The sequence below is a fragment of the Anoplophora glabripennis genome, unplaced genomic scaffold (assembly GCF_000390285.2).
Source record: "Anoplophora glabripennis isolate ALB-LARVAE unplaced genomic scaffold, Agla_2.0 scaffold501, whole genome shotgun sequence".
NCBI classification, from domain to species: domain Eukaryota; kingdom Metazoa; phylum Arthropoda; class Insecta; order Coleoptera; family Cerambycidae; genus Anoplophora; species Anoplophora glabripennis.
In genome coordinates this window covers 32695-47837 of record NW_019416582.1, presented here as the reverse complement: position 1 = coordinate 47837, position 15143 = coordinate 32695, and the positions used below count along the sequence as shown (strand labels likewise).

General features: G+C 33.0%; 2 protein-coding genes across 3 annotated transcripts; one reads left to right on the top strand and one right to left on the bottom strand.

Annotated features, from left to right (window-relative positions):
* Positions 1 to 708: 708 nt before the first annotated feature.
* LOC108910526 lies at positions 709 to 1313 on the top strand. Its single transcript, XM_018715146.1, has 2 exons — positions 709 to 1121; positions 1213 to 1313. Exons 1-2 carry the CDS (start codon positions 911 to 913, stop codon positions 1311 to 1313), a joined length of 312 nt encoding a protein of 103 aa, XP_018570662.1. The 5' UTR covers positions 709 to 910.
* Positions 1314 to 3530: 2217 nt separating this feature from the next.
* Positions 3531 to 15047, bottom strand: LOC108910541. Of its 2 annotated transcripts, XM_018715162.1 has the most exons (7): positions 14800 to 15047; positions 14417 to 14723; positions 14207 to 14353; positions 10935 to 11226; positions 9941 to 10328; positions 8634 to 8874; positions 3531 to 4980 (listed from the first exon to the last, which is right to left on the bottom strand). In XM_018715162.1, the coding sequence occupies exons 2-7, from the start codon at positions 14586 to 14588 to the stop codon at positions 4946 to 4948; spliced, it is 1275 nt and encodes a 424-aa protein (XP_018570678.1). In that variant the 5' UTR covers positions 14589 to 14723; positions 14800 to 15047; the 3' UTR covers positions 3531 to 4945. The 2 variants fall into 2 exon arrangements, with proteins under 2 accessions (XP_018570678.1, XP_018570676.1); XM_018715160.1 differs by having other exon boundaries at positions 14417 to 15047.
* Positions 15048 to 15143: the final 96 nt, after the last annotated feature.

Below are 15143 nucleotides of genomic sequence, written 5' to 3'. Positions count from 1 at the left end.
TCCACTTCACTCCAATCACTCCATTATTTATTTATTAATTATATTTATTTGTCGTGAATAGAAAATTAGTAAATGTGTCTGTATATATAGAAGTCTGTGGCACCTACAAAAAGTAGGTCACTCTGTCAGTAGATACAAAGTAATGTTTCATGCCAGTAGGCATCGATTACGAACGACATTAAGGGCCCCATATTCTTTAAATAGTGTTTTCCGCAAAGACAAATAATTTCAAACATTTAATAACTGAATAATCTAAAGCTTATCAAATAATAGGAATGTTATGTCATGCCATCTGGTTATTTTCAAAGACGCCGCAGTAAAACGAATAAACAGGTGCAAAAAACGATCAAACCATCAAGGTTTTAGGTACTGAAATCTTCGAAAATACTAACTTTTTTAACTCCACATGTAAATATTCTTATAACATTTACTTGCTTAGTCCTACATATAAAATTGTTTACTTTTATTTATAAGTACGTGAAAATAATTCTTAAAATGTGGGGTTAGAATAACAGAAAACGCATGTTTTACAAACGCTTTTTTTAGTTATTATTTTATTTGAGTAAATTTAAATGGTAACAATGAATAAACAAAACATCAAGGATTTTATTTTTGTGCTTACTTTTGTTCTACACGTTTTACTTTCAAAGATTTCAGTACCTAAAAACGCCAGAAATTTCACTATTTCTCGGCCGGGAATATGGCCACCTTAAAAATAAAAATATAACATCTACAGCAGTGACGACTCGTGACCAACGAGAATTATTGTATATACTCTTTGTCGTGACCCTAGATAAATGATAAATGATACTGGTCGTGACATTGTATCATTGTAAATAGGTGAGGCCCGTGGATTTTTACTAGGTCAATCAAAACGAGGTTTTATCGAGAAAAAATCTGAAGGGCTTGGATGCTTCCGGTGTACCTCCAACGTCCAACGAAACAAACGCTTCTTCAAGTAAGAATAACTATATACATAAGCAACATTTGGTGTAACGCCTGTTTGCGATCACCAACTGAATGGTATCCGGAAGATTGCGGTTGGACCATAATAGATAATAAATTCGCGCATTACTGGTTTGATGGCCCGGAAAGCCCTTCAATTGGAGGATTATCCTTTAGTACGTATTTTTACATCATAAACTGAACCTTTGCAACATGTATGTATGTATGTATTTACTTATGTAAATTTTATTTCATTTTTTTATTTAGATTCCGATGTATTTAATGCAAATTCTGGGGAATCTGATGAGAGCGAAGAAAGCTCAATGAGCGAGAGCTACGACAGCACTGCCGACGAAGAAGACGTCTAAACTATTATTATATAATACTATAATTTTTTTTCATAGAAAATAAGAATTTTTTAATTTTTTTTCAATAAACGAGTCATTCCGAAATAAGCACGTCCAATTTTTATAAGTATTGGTCATATAACAAATTAATTAACAATAATTTTATAACAAATTAATTAACAATTTTTAATATTTACTATTCGGTTTTAACAATATTTTTCTGCTTTATTCACTTAAAAAGGTTCAATTGAAATGCAGCAATTTTAGTTGTGTTAATTAATTTTGTAAATGTTCAGATATTGCATATACAGGGTGTGCCATTTAACACTCCCGCCAAAATTTCTGAATTGAAGAAATTTTAGTTTCAGAAATTGGGGTCATTAGATCCCTCGAATAGCTTCAAATTGTAGTTAGATTTGTTAGTTCAAATCTTTCTGTATAGATGGCGTGGCGATACTAAAAAATTTGTTGATCCCTGGAACGTGGAAATACAGTCCATCTGAAAGATCGTTAAATTTTGAGTAATTTTTGTAATATAAAGTTTTTCCAAATATTTACTTGTTTTCGAGATATGTCGACTTCAATATGTAATGTATGATATAATAGAAAAATCTATTATTTTATTTAAATCACACCGAGACAAAATATTCTTTTAAAATATTGTTATAATGGCTTTATTCACATCAAATACTAACTAATAAACAATAAATTATAAAAAAAAACAATGATCAACTACAGAAAAAAAAATTGTATAATGGTAAATCTTATAAGGGGCAGACGAATCGTATTTTATCAAATGTTATTTATTATCATAGGCGGCTCATGTCATTTGTTTAAAATAAAAAATGACAGATGACACATATTAGTTTTCTAATAATTACAGTTTTATCAGTTTGTGTCTTTCAATTTAACTATGTTATACGATTTACCATTGTACAATTTTGTTTCTCTAGTTGATATTTGTTTTTTTATAATTTATTGTTTGTTAGTATGCGGTGTGAATAAAGCCATTATAACAATATTTAAAAAAAATATTTTGTCTCGGTGTGATTTAGATAAAATAGATTTTTCTGTTATATCATACATTGCATATTGAAGTCGACATATCTCGAAAATAAGTGAATATAGGGAAAAACTTTATATTACAAAAATTACGCAAAATGTAACAATCTTTCCACGTTTCAGGGATCAAAAAATTTTTTAGTATCGCCACGCCATCTATACAGGAATATTTGAACTAACAATTCTAACTGCAATTTGAAGCTATTCGAGGGACCTAACAACCCCAATTTCCGGAAGTAAAATAAGTTTCATTTCGGAGATATTGGCAGCGGGTGTTAAATGGCACAAACTTATACAATTTTTTTGTAATTGTAAAAAAATCATTTTAAATTAGTCATTTATTTTGAAATTTGAGAAATTTAAACAAAATTTTTTTTATCGATATATTTTTTTTTATTAAATATAAATTTTTCTTCTACATCATGAGTAAGTATTGAAATCGCAAAATTTGATCGTTTAATTTTGTTGAACAAGCAAAAAAAGACCGATAATTTTGTCGGACAATTAAATTCTCAGATTAATATTGCATTTTTTAAATAATGACGCTTTTGTCCGACAGCTGGTTATAACCAACCATGTTGTCGTTAAATTTACATCTACGGGACGTCGGACTGCAAAAATCAACTTGCTGGTTGTCACCAACCATAATGACATTAAATCGACATATTTGGGGTGGGGGACAAACTCAAAATGCCAAAATTTTGTCGGACAAATTTTTTGGGGGGTTTAAAAAATATATATCTCATTTAAACTTAAAAAAAAGTGCTGGTCTTAACATTCCATGTTTATGCCAGATTGACATGTTTTCCTGAAAATCACGGGAAAACTTACTCGTAGTCAAATCTTGGGAGACTCGTCAAACTTAAGCTGCACGCTAAATTACAGCTTGCTGGTAATCATTTTTTTTGTACGTGGGCCCATTGTTTTTTAATTACTTTAAATTAATACTTGCCTTGACCTTATCCTTAAAGCCTTTGTACTATCCCTCGCACTGACGACACTATCCGCGTACTATACGACGCATACATTAACCGCGAACGAAAACTATAAGCAGCTTTAAGCTGTGTCCACAGATTTGTTTGATTCTAGGAAAGACTGTGTTCCTTAATGTCTCGTGCATTTATGAAGGCACTGTACTACACAATCGTCTCCGTTTTTTAAATAAAACTCTGGAAACTCTATTAAACAATTATATTTTTACTGTACAATACACTTTTAGAGGCCTAACATTAGAAAATACAGGTATAAATATTCAGTTCATAGGTTGGACTCCAGTTACAAAGTTAAATATTCACTCATATCACAATAATTAAGTGCCAATAACTGTCTTTCAAAAAAAAAAAAGTGATCGTATATTATGGAAGCGGGGCTCAGACCTTCAACATAAATTTTTCGGAACAAAAAAAATATGTTCGATCCCAACCGGAATTATTAATAGCAGATGGCACAAAATACAATATATATAAAAAGAATTAATAACGTTATTAAATAGGAAATTAGTTATACTCTAAATATTCAGACGATAATAGAGTCCTTATACGGGGCGTCCCGTAAATCCCAAACAAAACGAAAGCGACTATCGGAAGTCCTGTTGTAAAAAAAATTATTTTAAACCCTACAAAAACTGTATTAATTTGAAAATCGTTGGGCGTTTTCCCGTTCTCCATCACGTCCCATCGATTGTTGGGGACTTGCGGGACAGCCGGCATACAAAAAAATATGTTACGCTACAACTTACCTATTGTCTTTTTTAAAGATTCCACTAACTTTTTTTCTATAGCTCGTAAATATGAAAATATAGTTGTTCTATACAATTTGTTATTTTAATGGTAAAAATGTCACACGTACATGTTAGAAATATATACAAACAGCTGTAAAATACACAAATTTATGCGTGATTCGAAGGAACTCCCCATTTTCCCGTTTCCTCTCGCCCCACGTCAAATGTCGAAATGCAATTCCTGCCATGCGTAAATCATGTCTTGTTTTTGTCGTAAATTCAAAACCGTGATCTTTTCGGCCGCTAGTAACGTTTCAAACACGGTTTTTCAATTAAAATAATCGTTTCGCGACAGTTTTGATCGTAAGATCCCTACGATTTTCTAAATAAATAGTGAAATGATATGTTTGACATATTATATACAATTTTTAAGAAGGTATATATACATTTACAAATAAGTTGTTCCAACGTATCCCTAGGAAACTTTTGAAGTATGCTTTAAATAATACACGAATTTATACAACAAAAAAAAAAAGAAAAAATATGAAACTATATATACACTCAATAATATCTACAGTTTACTTGTAGAGCCATCAATTGCACATTTTCCATACTTTAAAGCTAATTAAACCTTTCGCACGCGAATAATCGTTCCCGACGTCGGTGTCGACGTTTCGATTTAGAATCCAAAGTTACGCCACTTGAAATTTTAGGACAATGTTACATGGTGCAAGCATTTACGCCTGCCTAAGTTTTTTTTTTTTTGTATGTATGTCTGCGTATGGTATTTTGTGTATATTTCGTTTTAAGTGTTAAGATTCACTTCAATGACGGTATACTTCTACATTTCTAATGGAAGGCACATTTTGATTCATCCAGAATGTTTAGAAAGATTTAGAGGCATATCTGAAACGAAAACATTTATGAATGGCAGCGATTCGGCTCCGTAATTCGACTAATTTCATATACAGGGTGATTCGAGAATGGACCGACACAGGGCAGGCGCATGGAGGTAGTCTTGTCTCTAGACCGTGTTGCTTTGTTTAGCCGTTACGGTTTCGCTGTAATTATTTTGTTAGTTATCGCAAACACATTTTTTATAGGAATCTGATTTAATCGTCATCTAGAATTTGATTTATTTGATAAAAAAAATGAAACAAAAAACTAAATTTGTAACTGTATAAGCTTTTGTGAAAATTATTGCAAATGGTATTCATTTTCAGTAAAATATTATTCAGTTGAAAGAAGAAAAAAATGAATAGCATTTATTTAGGATATTTCTCGTTCTGCAAATTTTCGGCAAATAGTTTTCATAGAATTCGTTTAATTTCATGCTCTCTCTATTGAGATAATTACAACGATTCAAATTTGAAAATGGGAATAGGAGAAATCTGGAAATTATTATTTTTTAATCTGAATTGCGTGTAATTAAAAATGGTGACTATTTTTAATAATTCTCGTGAAAGATTTGATTAAAAATCATCCTAGAAAGCATTATTTAATTTTTTCTATTAAATAAATCAAAGGAACACGCTCACAGTCAATAGAAATCGGCAACACTTTACTTTGTGTGAAAATAGTTTGAGATGTCCCGATCAAAAGTTGTCATGGACTCAAGACCCAAAAACGAATACTTATCGAGCGACATTGAAAGTGAGCGAGTTGCATCGCGCTTATACATAGTCTTTCTTACGGAAAGCCGTATGGCTCTTCTCTTTCTATCTCTTTCTCTGTGAGAGAAACCAGGTGAGTTCGCATGTGGCACCTTCCTCCCAAAACAATGAAGATTTTTGAAGGAATAAAAAAAGCAGGTGTAAAGAAAAAAGCTTACACAAAGTTGAAAAACGGGTAGAAAATGAGAAAAAAGGGACATGAAGTAAAAAAGTTGTGTAGCAAAAAAAATCAGAAGCAATGAAAGAAAGCAAGCGCAGAAAGGAAAAAAGTGGACGTGAAGAATAACCAAGCGCAGAGAAAGTAAGAAAGGTGCGCGCAAAGTAAAAAAACTTGCCTAATATAAAAACAAGCAGGTGTCTAATAAAAGAAGCGGGACAAAAATGGCATATGTAATGTAAAAAATAATCGGTCAAAAATACTCAACTGAAAAGTAAAACAAATAGACATTACAGAAAATTTCATGTATTACCTTTTGAAAAATACTTAGTAAATGAAAACCCAAGCGATTTCCCCAGCAAAGTCGTGAACAATTTTTTTTTAAACAATAAAAACTGCAAAAAAATGAAATTTTTTTGTTTTTTTTATATCTTGAAAAATAATGATGGAATCGTCTTACTCTCAATAGGACTTTTGTAGAGAATAAAAAAACCTATAAAATGGTTTTTTGTGCGACCCAATCGGTTCATTTTCTACAGAGAAAATAGGGAAAAATCTCTAAATTAGATCTTTTTTCAAAAATTCATAATTCCATCAAATTTGAAGCTGGAAAAACAATCTTGTGGAAAGTGACAGATAATAATATGTAGTTTGATCGTGCGCAAGATGGTTTCTGTCCGATGAAGAGTTTTTGCACAATTGCATTATAAACAAATTAGGGTAATTTTTTTGCGCAGCATGGCGATTTATCAAAAATGGTCCGATTTAAATTCTGAAAACAGCATTGAAAGTAGACGACAAAATTTCTAATTTGTATATAGCGGATTTTCGGATATATGCTAAAATGCCCTTGACAGTCACCCAAAACAATCGAAAGTACGCTCGTAGGAGTCGAGTAGTGGTAGTGGGGGCAGCAGCGAGTGGATGACTCTGGCTCGAGCGTACTTTCGATCGTTTCAGGTGACTTTCAAGGACATTTTTTAGCATATTTCCCATCACCCAGGTGAAAATCCGAGATATACAAATTGGAGATTTTGTCTTCTACTTTCAGATGCCGTTTGCAGAATTTAAATCGGACCATTTTGATAAATCGCCATGCTGCGCAAAAAAAAAGACCCTAATTTGTTTATAATGCAATTGTGCAAAAACTATGCATCGGACAGAAACCATCTTGCGCACAATTAAACTACATATTATTTTCTGTCATTTTCCGCAAGATTGTTTTCCCAGCATCAAAATTGACGGAGTAATGAATTTTTGAAAAAAAATCTATTTTAGAGGTTTTTCCGGATTTTCTCTGTAAAAATGAACCGATCGGGTCACACAAAAAACCATTTTATAGGGTTTTTTTATTCTCTACAAAAGTCCTATTGAGAGTAAGACGATTCCATCATTATTTTTCGAAATATTATAAAAAAACCAGAAAAATTTCATTTTTTTGCAGTTTTTAATGTTTAAACAAAAATTGTTCACGACTTTGCTGGGGAAATCATTTGCGTTTTCATTTACTAAGTATTTTTCAAAAGGTAATACATGAAATTTGCTGTAATATTTAAGTGTAAAAACAGCCTCTTTTTTTGCTCTATTGGTTGACTATAAACACATTTGGCTTTCCGTAAAAAGGACTATGTATAAGTGTGTTGGGACTCGTTCACTATAAATGTCGCTTATCTCGATATTTTTGCGACTCATACCTGTGACAACTTTTGATCGGGACATCTCAAACGATAAAATATTTCATGATGTCAACTAAATCAGATTTGTGTCAAAAATGAGTTGTGAAGATTAATAAAATAATTAATTAGGTGAAAACCGTTAGAAATACAAGAACTTCAAGAGAGAATTAATTTGAAATCTTATTTATGAAATAAATATAAAAGATGAAGTTGTAAAATTACCTGCCAGAAAAAATATGAGCTTTTTCCCAGTTCTTTAATTGCATTTAGTTCAGTTACTATAGAGCCTTCATAAATGATTACAAGCCACATAAACCCCGAGTTTAGGCAACCAACAATTCACATCTAGTAGTCAACTAAAAATCCCTAAATCTTAGAGTCACCAATATTAATAAATCGTTTACAATGAACAATGACAAACTGTTACTTCTACTCTGGAGATAATGCGATCACTGATTGGTTGAATAAAATTTCTTGAAAAGTTACACCAATCACCGTCTGGTGAAACAGAATGTTCCATTCTAATGTAATCTTAATGTTAGAGCTCTGTATTCGAAAAGGTGACATCTATACACAAATTGTAGCATTCCAAAAATCATCTATATCGGGCGTTTTAGAATTATTCAGAAAAAAACTAAAAATAATTTTCGTTTTAGCGCCATCTGGCAACTAACGAAGCCACTTGATGTAGAGGTAAGTTGTGCTAGAACGCCATATTTTAAAATCTGCAGCATCGGTTCATTTACAAATAATCACCCTGTATATCGTGTCCAAGACTTAATGTCAGAGAGGAACAAGTTAAATGATGATAAGAGAACTGAGAGATATCTTATAGTTATAGATATTTGGAAAAAAACAGTTTTTCGATTTTTTCTCTGCAATACAAAGTCGGCAAAATAAACCCAATAAAAAAAATGGAACACCGAAACATTTTCAATTCATCGACAAAAAAATTTTCGATCCAAAAACGTGATTTTGACCTGCATTTTTCCGACTTGTATCTCAGTAATTTCAAGTCGGATATTATAAAAATGGAATAGATACTTCACCGACCTGTAATTGTTTCCTCCCGGTGGTCCACGTCCCCGGGTTCGGCGGACCAGGAGCAGGAGGGCGTCTCATGTCTGATGGGGACGTGCATCGGAGACGTGTGATAGACGGCGGGCACCACGTATCCTCTGCCGTAGACCCCGGCGCCGTAATAGGGGGGCATCGGCGGAAACGGGTACATGTACGGCCCGAGGTAAGACTGGGGCGGCGGGTACGGTGGGTAACCCCCGCACTTTTCCACTTGCTGCGAGAGAAAAACATCGTCAATAAAACCACATCGAAATCTTTAAATAACAGGCAAAAAGTATTAACGTTTCGCATTTTCCTTTTATGTAAAGTCATTTTCATTTGTTTTTAATTTTGTCAACAAGAGATTGCCTTCGGTCAAATTCTTCAGATCTTAAAGCAGATTTTAATAATAATTAAGATGTCAAGGGTGTTATAAAGATAATAATGCTAAGTCTTTGAGAACATATACATCAAGGGCGTTATAATGTTACAACTCCTGGGGTACCTTCATTTCAACATTTAATGTATATCTGTTTTTTTTTTAATATTCTGTCAAGCCCCATTTGATATTTTTTAATCTGAAATTTAAGTCAAATATAATCGAGTAGGCATGCATTACTAATTGTAAGTAAAACTAATTTTTGTTTTAAAATAGTTTTAAATTTAATTTCAAATTTTTAGTAAAAAGTGTCTGTCTATATTTTTTTAAAGCACTATGTTTAGTTTGTGAGTCTCGGTGTCGATGACCTATCACATTGACCAGGATGCTAGGTGAGCAAAAAAAAACAAATGAGCAACGTTAATTCAGCAAAACGAAAACGACAATATATCACCACATTTTATTACATTTATTTTAGTTTTCAATTTATCGGTTTACGAGAAGATATTTAAAAAAAAACAGTTTTCACAAAGGAATCTCAAAAAAATAACCTTGTGTTTCTAAAAATCAAAGGCAACCTCCACATAAATATGTCATGACCCTCATTCAAAGTAACATCCTGTAAATACAACATACACTCATACACAACACTATAAAAGGATCGTATTCGATGCAAAGTAGAACAAAAAATTGTCATTATTCAATTTCTAAACCCCTTAAAACCGCACTGCACTGGATTCCTTGACGGAACGATTTATTCTTTGCATCGAATATGATCCTACTTTATCAAAAAAACGTTAACAGTCAAAGCGAATGCATTTTTAAACTTTATAAATATTTTTAAATGCTCTTCCGACACTTAAAAAGCAGCATTCGAGCATTTCCGAATTAAAAAATTGCGCGGGACGTGCCCGTTACTTACCGACAACTCGATCGAACGCAGCCTATCCACGCTCTCGGTGTACCACCTGTCCTCGGACGACGGGGAGCAGTACTGGGGCTGAGCCACGGGGGAATAGTGACTAGGAGAGTTGCTGGGCGAACGTTTCACGTTGCGGTCCTCAGCCAGCAAGGACGTGATGCTGTAGCTGCAGTTCCGGGGCGGCTTGGTGTCTTCCGTGCCGTTCGCCAGGCCCGGACTGCCCACCTTGACCGCCTGCGGCGGCGACACGGGGATCATCTGGGTCGGCTGCGGCTTGCTCCTGCTCCTTTTCTGGCAGTTGGTGTCCTCGACCTGGACCTTGTCCTTCTCCATCTCGCGGAGGAAGCGCTTCCTGGGGGACACCACCGTTTCTGTGCGAGGCGGAGTGCTGGAAAAAATGTAATTGTAATATTCCGTTCTTATACTGATAGCTGAAAGTTTCGACAGAAAATTTAGGAATCAGTTATGTTATCATAATACAGTAATTACATAATTCTGGTTTTTAAAATGGTCTATATTTACAATATTACAGTATATTAGTACACGGGGAATGTTAGCAAAATGCTGCCATAGCATCGCGATTGTGTGCCAAGTATTTTCATTTGTGGTTTGTGCCTGTAGCGCATAGCTTTGTTTATGTTATTCAGAGAGCTTGAAAAACACACTTAAACTATCTAAAATGCTCGTAGTCGAAAATGTTTTGAATATCCAGCAACTAGTACCACGGATGATGCACAGCAAATCGAAGAATCTCATGCTAAAGTGTGGACTACTCCTTAATGAACCACTTTTATAACAAAATGCAAATTTTACCAAAGAAAACATTGCAAAAATATTTCACGGAAACGCTCTCTTCTAGCAACATGCACGGGTCATACTCCGAGTGATAGCTCGTGTGAACGAAAGCAACGATGTCAACTTCGAACATCTTTAAGCAGATTCAGCCTTATCTAAACGAAGTTTAGTTACTGCAACCATCTACGTTTCAACTCACCTCGTTCTAAAGTTCTTGTCAATGAGATTTTGTACAATGACCAGAAGACGTTTGCAATTTTTCTTATCTTTTACGGAAGTCCTTTCACTGCACACAACACTATTACTCTCTGGCTCTGGAGCGACAGAGTAGGGGGCCCTCCTTTTCCTGCTCCTCTTGGTCAACCTTTTCTTCTTGGGTCTCCAAAAGTATAGGACCATTTCTTTCGACATATTGCGGCACGGGTTGGTTTGTTTCCAGGAATGGTCCCGCTGCCACGGAGACGACTGTATGGAGCTGTTGTCGTCTGAAACTAGAACGGTTTACGTGCAACAATAACGCCACTAAACCAAAAGGGTTTCGTGGCGTTAATATATTTATTTCGGATTTGTAAGTTACTTTACATTTGAGGTTTATTTTACGGAAATAAGACCAATTTGTAGAATTGTCAACGTTTTGTTGTCCTTAGGACGATAATGGCTTGCCACCTGGTCTGATATTGACAGAAATTTGACAAAAAACTTGTTATATTTTTGTATGAAATCATTATTTCGCTGGAAATTAAAAAATTATTTAAAACTGAAGCGAATTTGACGGACAACACTGATGTGCTAAACTACGTGTTAACTGCGCCATCTGTTAATAAGAATTTCAATTAAAATCTCATACCACTGTCTTTATTTACTAACAGGGAGACAGAGAGAAGTTACTTAAATAAGAAGTTTTTTTTAATAACAACCTCCATAGTTTAGTTGACGGCGTATGGTTTGAATTAAAATTGTCAAATTCAAATAAAAATTTATATAAGTTTTTAGCGAAATCATTTATGCAGTTAATATTCAGTGACAAAGGATGACATGCACACCCCATTATGGTCTCTTTTTGTCAATACTCTGTATCAATTCATTACTAAATGCAGATCGTTTCAAAAAATTCCCTGATATGTAAAAAGATCCTTACAATATTTATTTTAGGATTGATAAAAAGAAACCATAATTATAGAGTCCTGAATATGTTATAATAAAACAACAAAACGTCGACGATTATATAAATTCAAAGTAACTAACCTGAAAATTTTGAATTTTGAAGCCATGAAAATGCCTTTAGACTCATTTTTTGTCACGAATAACCCAAAATAATACTGATATAACTTAACATTTACAATTTTGATTAATTTTGAGTCTCATTTACATCTCAAATATTTAAAAGACAGTTATATATAGGTTACTGTAGTTACATTAATCTAATATAAGTTATAAGTACATTTTGTCACTTCGTTGAGTATATAAAGCACTGCAATAACAAGCCTGCAAGATTTGCATTTCTTTAGTACATCTTTACCCTCTTTTAGGCATTGACATTGGCCTCTACGTCTAAAGAAATTTAAATATGTCTGTTCAAGCGATGCCTATCAAATTAATTAAGCCATTAGTAATAAAATATCATAAAATATTCGTTATTGGGCTGGAGACATACAGAAAGTCAAATTCATATAAGAAATGAGCTCTTACAGCTGCTGTACTGGGTATTATTATTACACGACACCATTTTTATGTTCAGGTCTATAATTTTTTGATGGAGGTGGTGACAAAGAACAATTTCCATTAAGTAGTTAGAAATATGTACCTAAGAGGCATCGTGTAAAAGAAAAAAATGAGTCCTATACTATTGAAAGTTCAATAGTATATGACCATATACCATATAAGTATATGGAAAAAATTGTGAATATTCTCGAGAGTATATTAAACCAGATATGGGAAAAAGAATAAATATTTCATATATTGTTTGTAGTTGATCGATGTTAGTTATTTCTATTGTAAAAGTAGGTAGCTTTAAATTTAGTCAAAAAATTTGCCAATTTCTAATTATCTTCATGAAAATTGTAAACTTTCCTTCTAGTTAACAACATTTACTTAACACAGTAAGTTGAGCAAGAAATTGGCCAAATTATTGGTACATAAATTGTGGCAAACTAGGAAAGAAATAAGATCAGTTCTGATTTACTGTACAATTTAGGCAATTTTTAGTGATCTAATATTTATCAACAGTATAAATTTTATTTAAATTCCACAATTTTGGTGCTTGTTTAGATTTTAAATAGGATACAATGGGATTGGAAACGATTCTTTAGTTTCGATATGACTTTTCATTTATCAACACAATAACGAGTTTTTCCATTCATAGATTAATTATAGGTTAAAATGACATAACCTTACCATAACAAACCAAGTTTTTTTTTTGTCCTCATTGCCGATAGGAAGTTTTGCCTACATAGAGGTTAATAATGCTTTACATTAGGAAACAGAAGTAACAATACAGCCCATTGTCTAAGAATTATTAGAGCAGGGCAATTGTTGCTTTTTTCTTAACTTAGGAAGTGCTTAATTGACATAAAACTGATTTAACAGGCATTGTTACTGTACCCACGTTAAAAATATCAAATGGTTGCAGTTAAATATTCGACGGAAATGTTATAGAACTAGGTATATTCACTGCCAAAGGAATAATGCAAATGAAAGTGCATTTTAATAATTTTTATTATGTACAAGACTTGCTCGTACAGTTTGTTCCTACAAGATATTTTTCTTGTTTCAGTTATTCCGCATGCAATTAAGTTTTATATAAACCAACTGTTGTCTGAAATCAAGACATCGCAACTGTATTGGCACAGAAATTAATTTCACAATTTATTATTTCATCATTTGTTGTTCATTTTACGTTCATGTAATTTGAAAACTTACAAACACAATAAGCAAACTTTTAAATAATTATTTCTTTCTGATTTATCACTGCTTTCGTTACATAAAAAAAAATAGGATGACACATTAATTTGTAAATTAAAATCTAAAACACAGAAATATGTCCGTGTTTCCAATTTAAACATTAGAGAAACAACAAACGTATACTTTGCCATGTAATGGGAACAAAAGCTAATAAGTAAAGTAATTTATTTCTTTAAATCATATCCTTTTAACATGAAATATGCAAATTGTTAATTTGTATTTAAAACCGATCAAATTTTTCCTCCTCCCAGTCTACCGAGAACTGCATAATTAAACGACAATTTTCATGAATTTTAATGAAATAATTTTATCGTACACAGCACCTAATCTACAACTACAATTTTTAATGCTTCAAGTGTCTACTACTTTCTCTTTCGCTCCATATATCGTTGCATACATGGAAATATTCTGTATAATTTCAATATCAAAGTACGTAATTCATAAATTCCAAAAAAAGCAAGTTAATAATGTAGGATAAAACAAAATAATAAAAGACAAATCTCCTCTTACCACTAAGAGAGGTACTGCTCTCTTGTCGATATGCTGGGGTCGAAGAAGCTGTCCCTTGTGGCGGCCAAAAAGTCTTTCGGGGTACAGACACCCAGGAAACTCTTTCACCTTCTCGAGCCCTTTCCAGTTCCAAAATAAATTTTCCATCTAAATGAATTAATTCAGTTTAGAAAGGCACTCCTATTAATAATTTTGATTTCTCAAACATACCTTTAAAGAACTTTAGACGTCCTCCCTGTCCATAATTAGTCTTGTGGCACTCCTCCTTAATGTTTCTGTCAGCATTCCCATTCATTCCATATAGTCTGTGCCCTTCTTCTGTCATTTTGGAACATTTTGTCAAGATGTTGTTTGAAGGAAGCTGAATTTCTGATATATGCATTTCATAACGTTTTCAGGAGGGCTGCAGCCCGTTTCGTACAAGATATCATGTTTAAATGCCTCTCTGAAGATGTTTCATACCAATCCACCTGCTGACACTACCACAATCCGTCGCGGTATTTTAACATCCACTACACTAAACAATGAACGGTTTTCATTACATTTTATCAAATATAACGCACACATAATTGAATCATCGTTAAATAACTCACTTGCCGTATTTATTACGATCGATTTTATAACAAATTTATCTTCGCCAGCCTCGCAACACTACGTCCCGTGGTCAAAATTTGATGATGTTGACGGTGGCTCAGTCGGTTTCATAAAAAGTTCATTCACATTTCTGTATTCAACGATTTTTGCGGGATTTTGAAAGATCACAAGTTTTTCAAAGAAAATGAAAAATCGGGCGTCTTAAGGAACACATATATTTTTACAATTCATATTATTTAAAAATACAGTCTTAACAACGCTATAACTTGAACTATTTAGTTAAAATAAATTAATTTGTTAAAATGTTTGTGCTTTTTTCATTTCTATCGTTTTCATTCTAACC

Coding starts and splice junctions, on each gene's coding strand:
- LOC108910526 (XM_018715146.1), top strand. CDS start 911: ATGCTTCCGGTGTACCTCCAACGTCCAACGAAACAAACGCTTCTTCAA. Junction 1,122..1,212: donor AATTGGAGGATTATCCTTTA/GTACGTATTTTT, acceptor TTTTTTATTTAG/ATTCCGATGTATTTAATGCA.
- LOC108910541 (XM_018715160.1), bottom strand. CDS start 14,588: ATGCATATATCAGAAATTCAGCTTCCTTCAAACAACATCTTGACAAAA. Junction 14,354..14,416: donor ACGTCTAAAGTTCTTTAAAG/GTATGTTTGAGA, acceptor TAATTCATTTAG/ATGGAAAATTTATTTTGGAA. Junction 11,227..14,206: donor GAGCAGTACCTCTCTTAGTG/GTAAGAGGAGAT, acceptor AAACCGTTCTAG/TTTCAGACGACAACAGCTCC.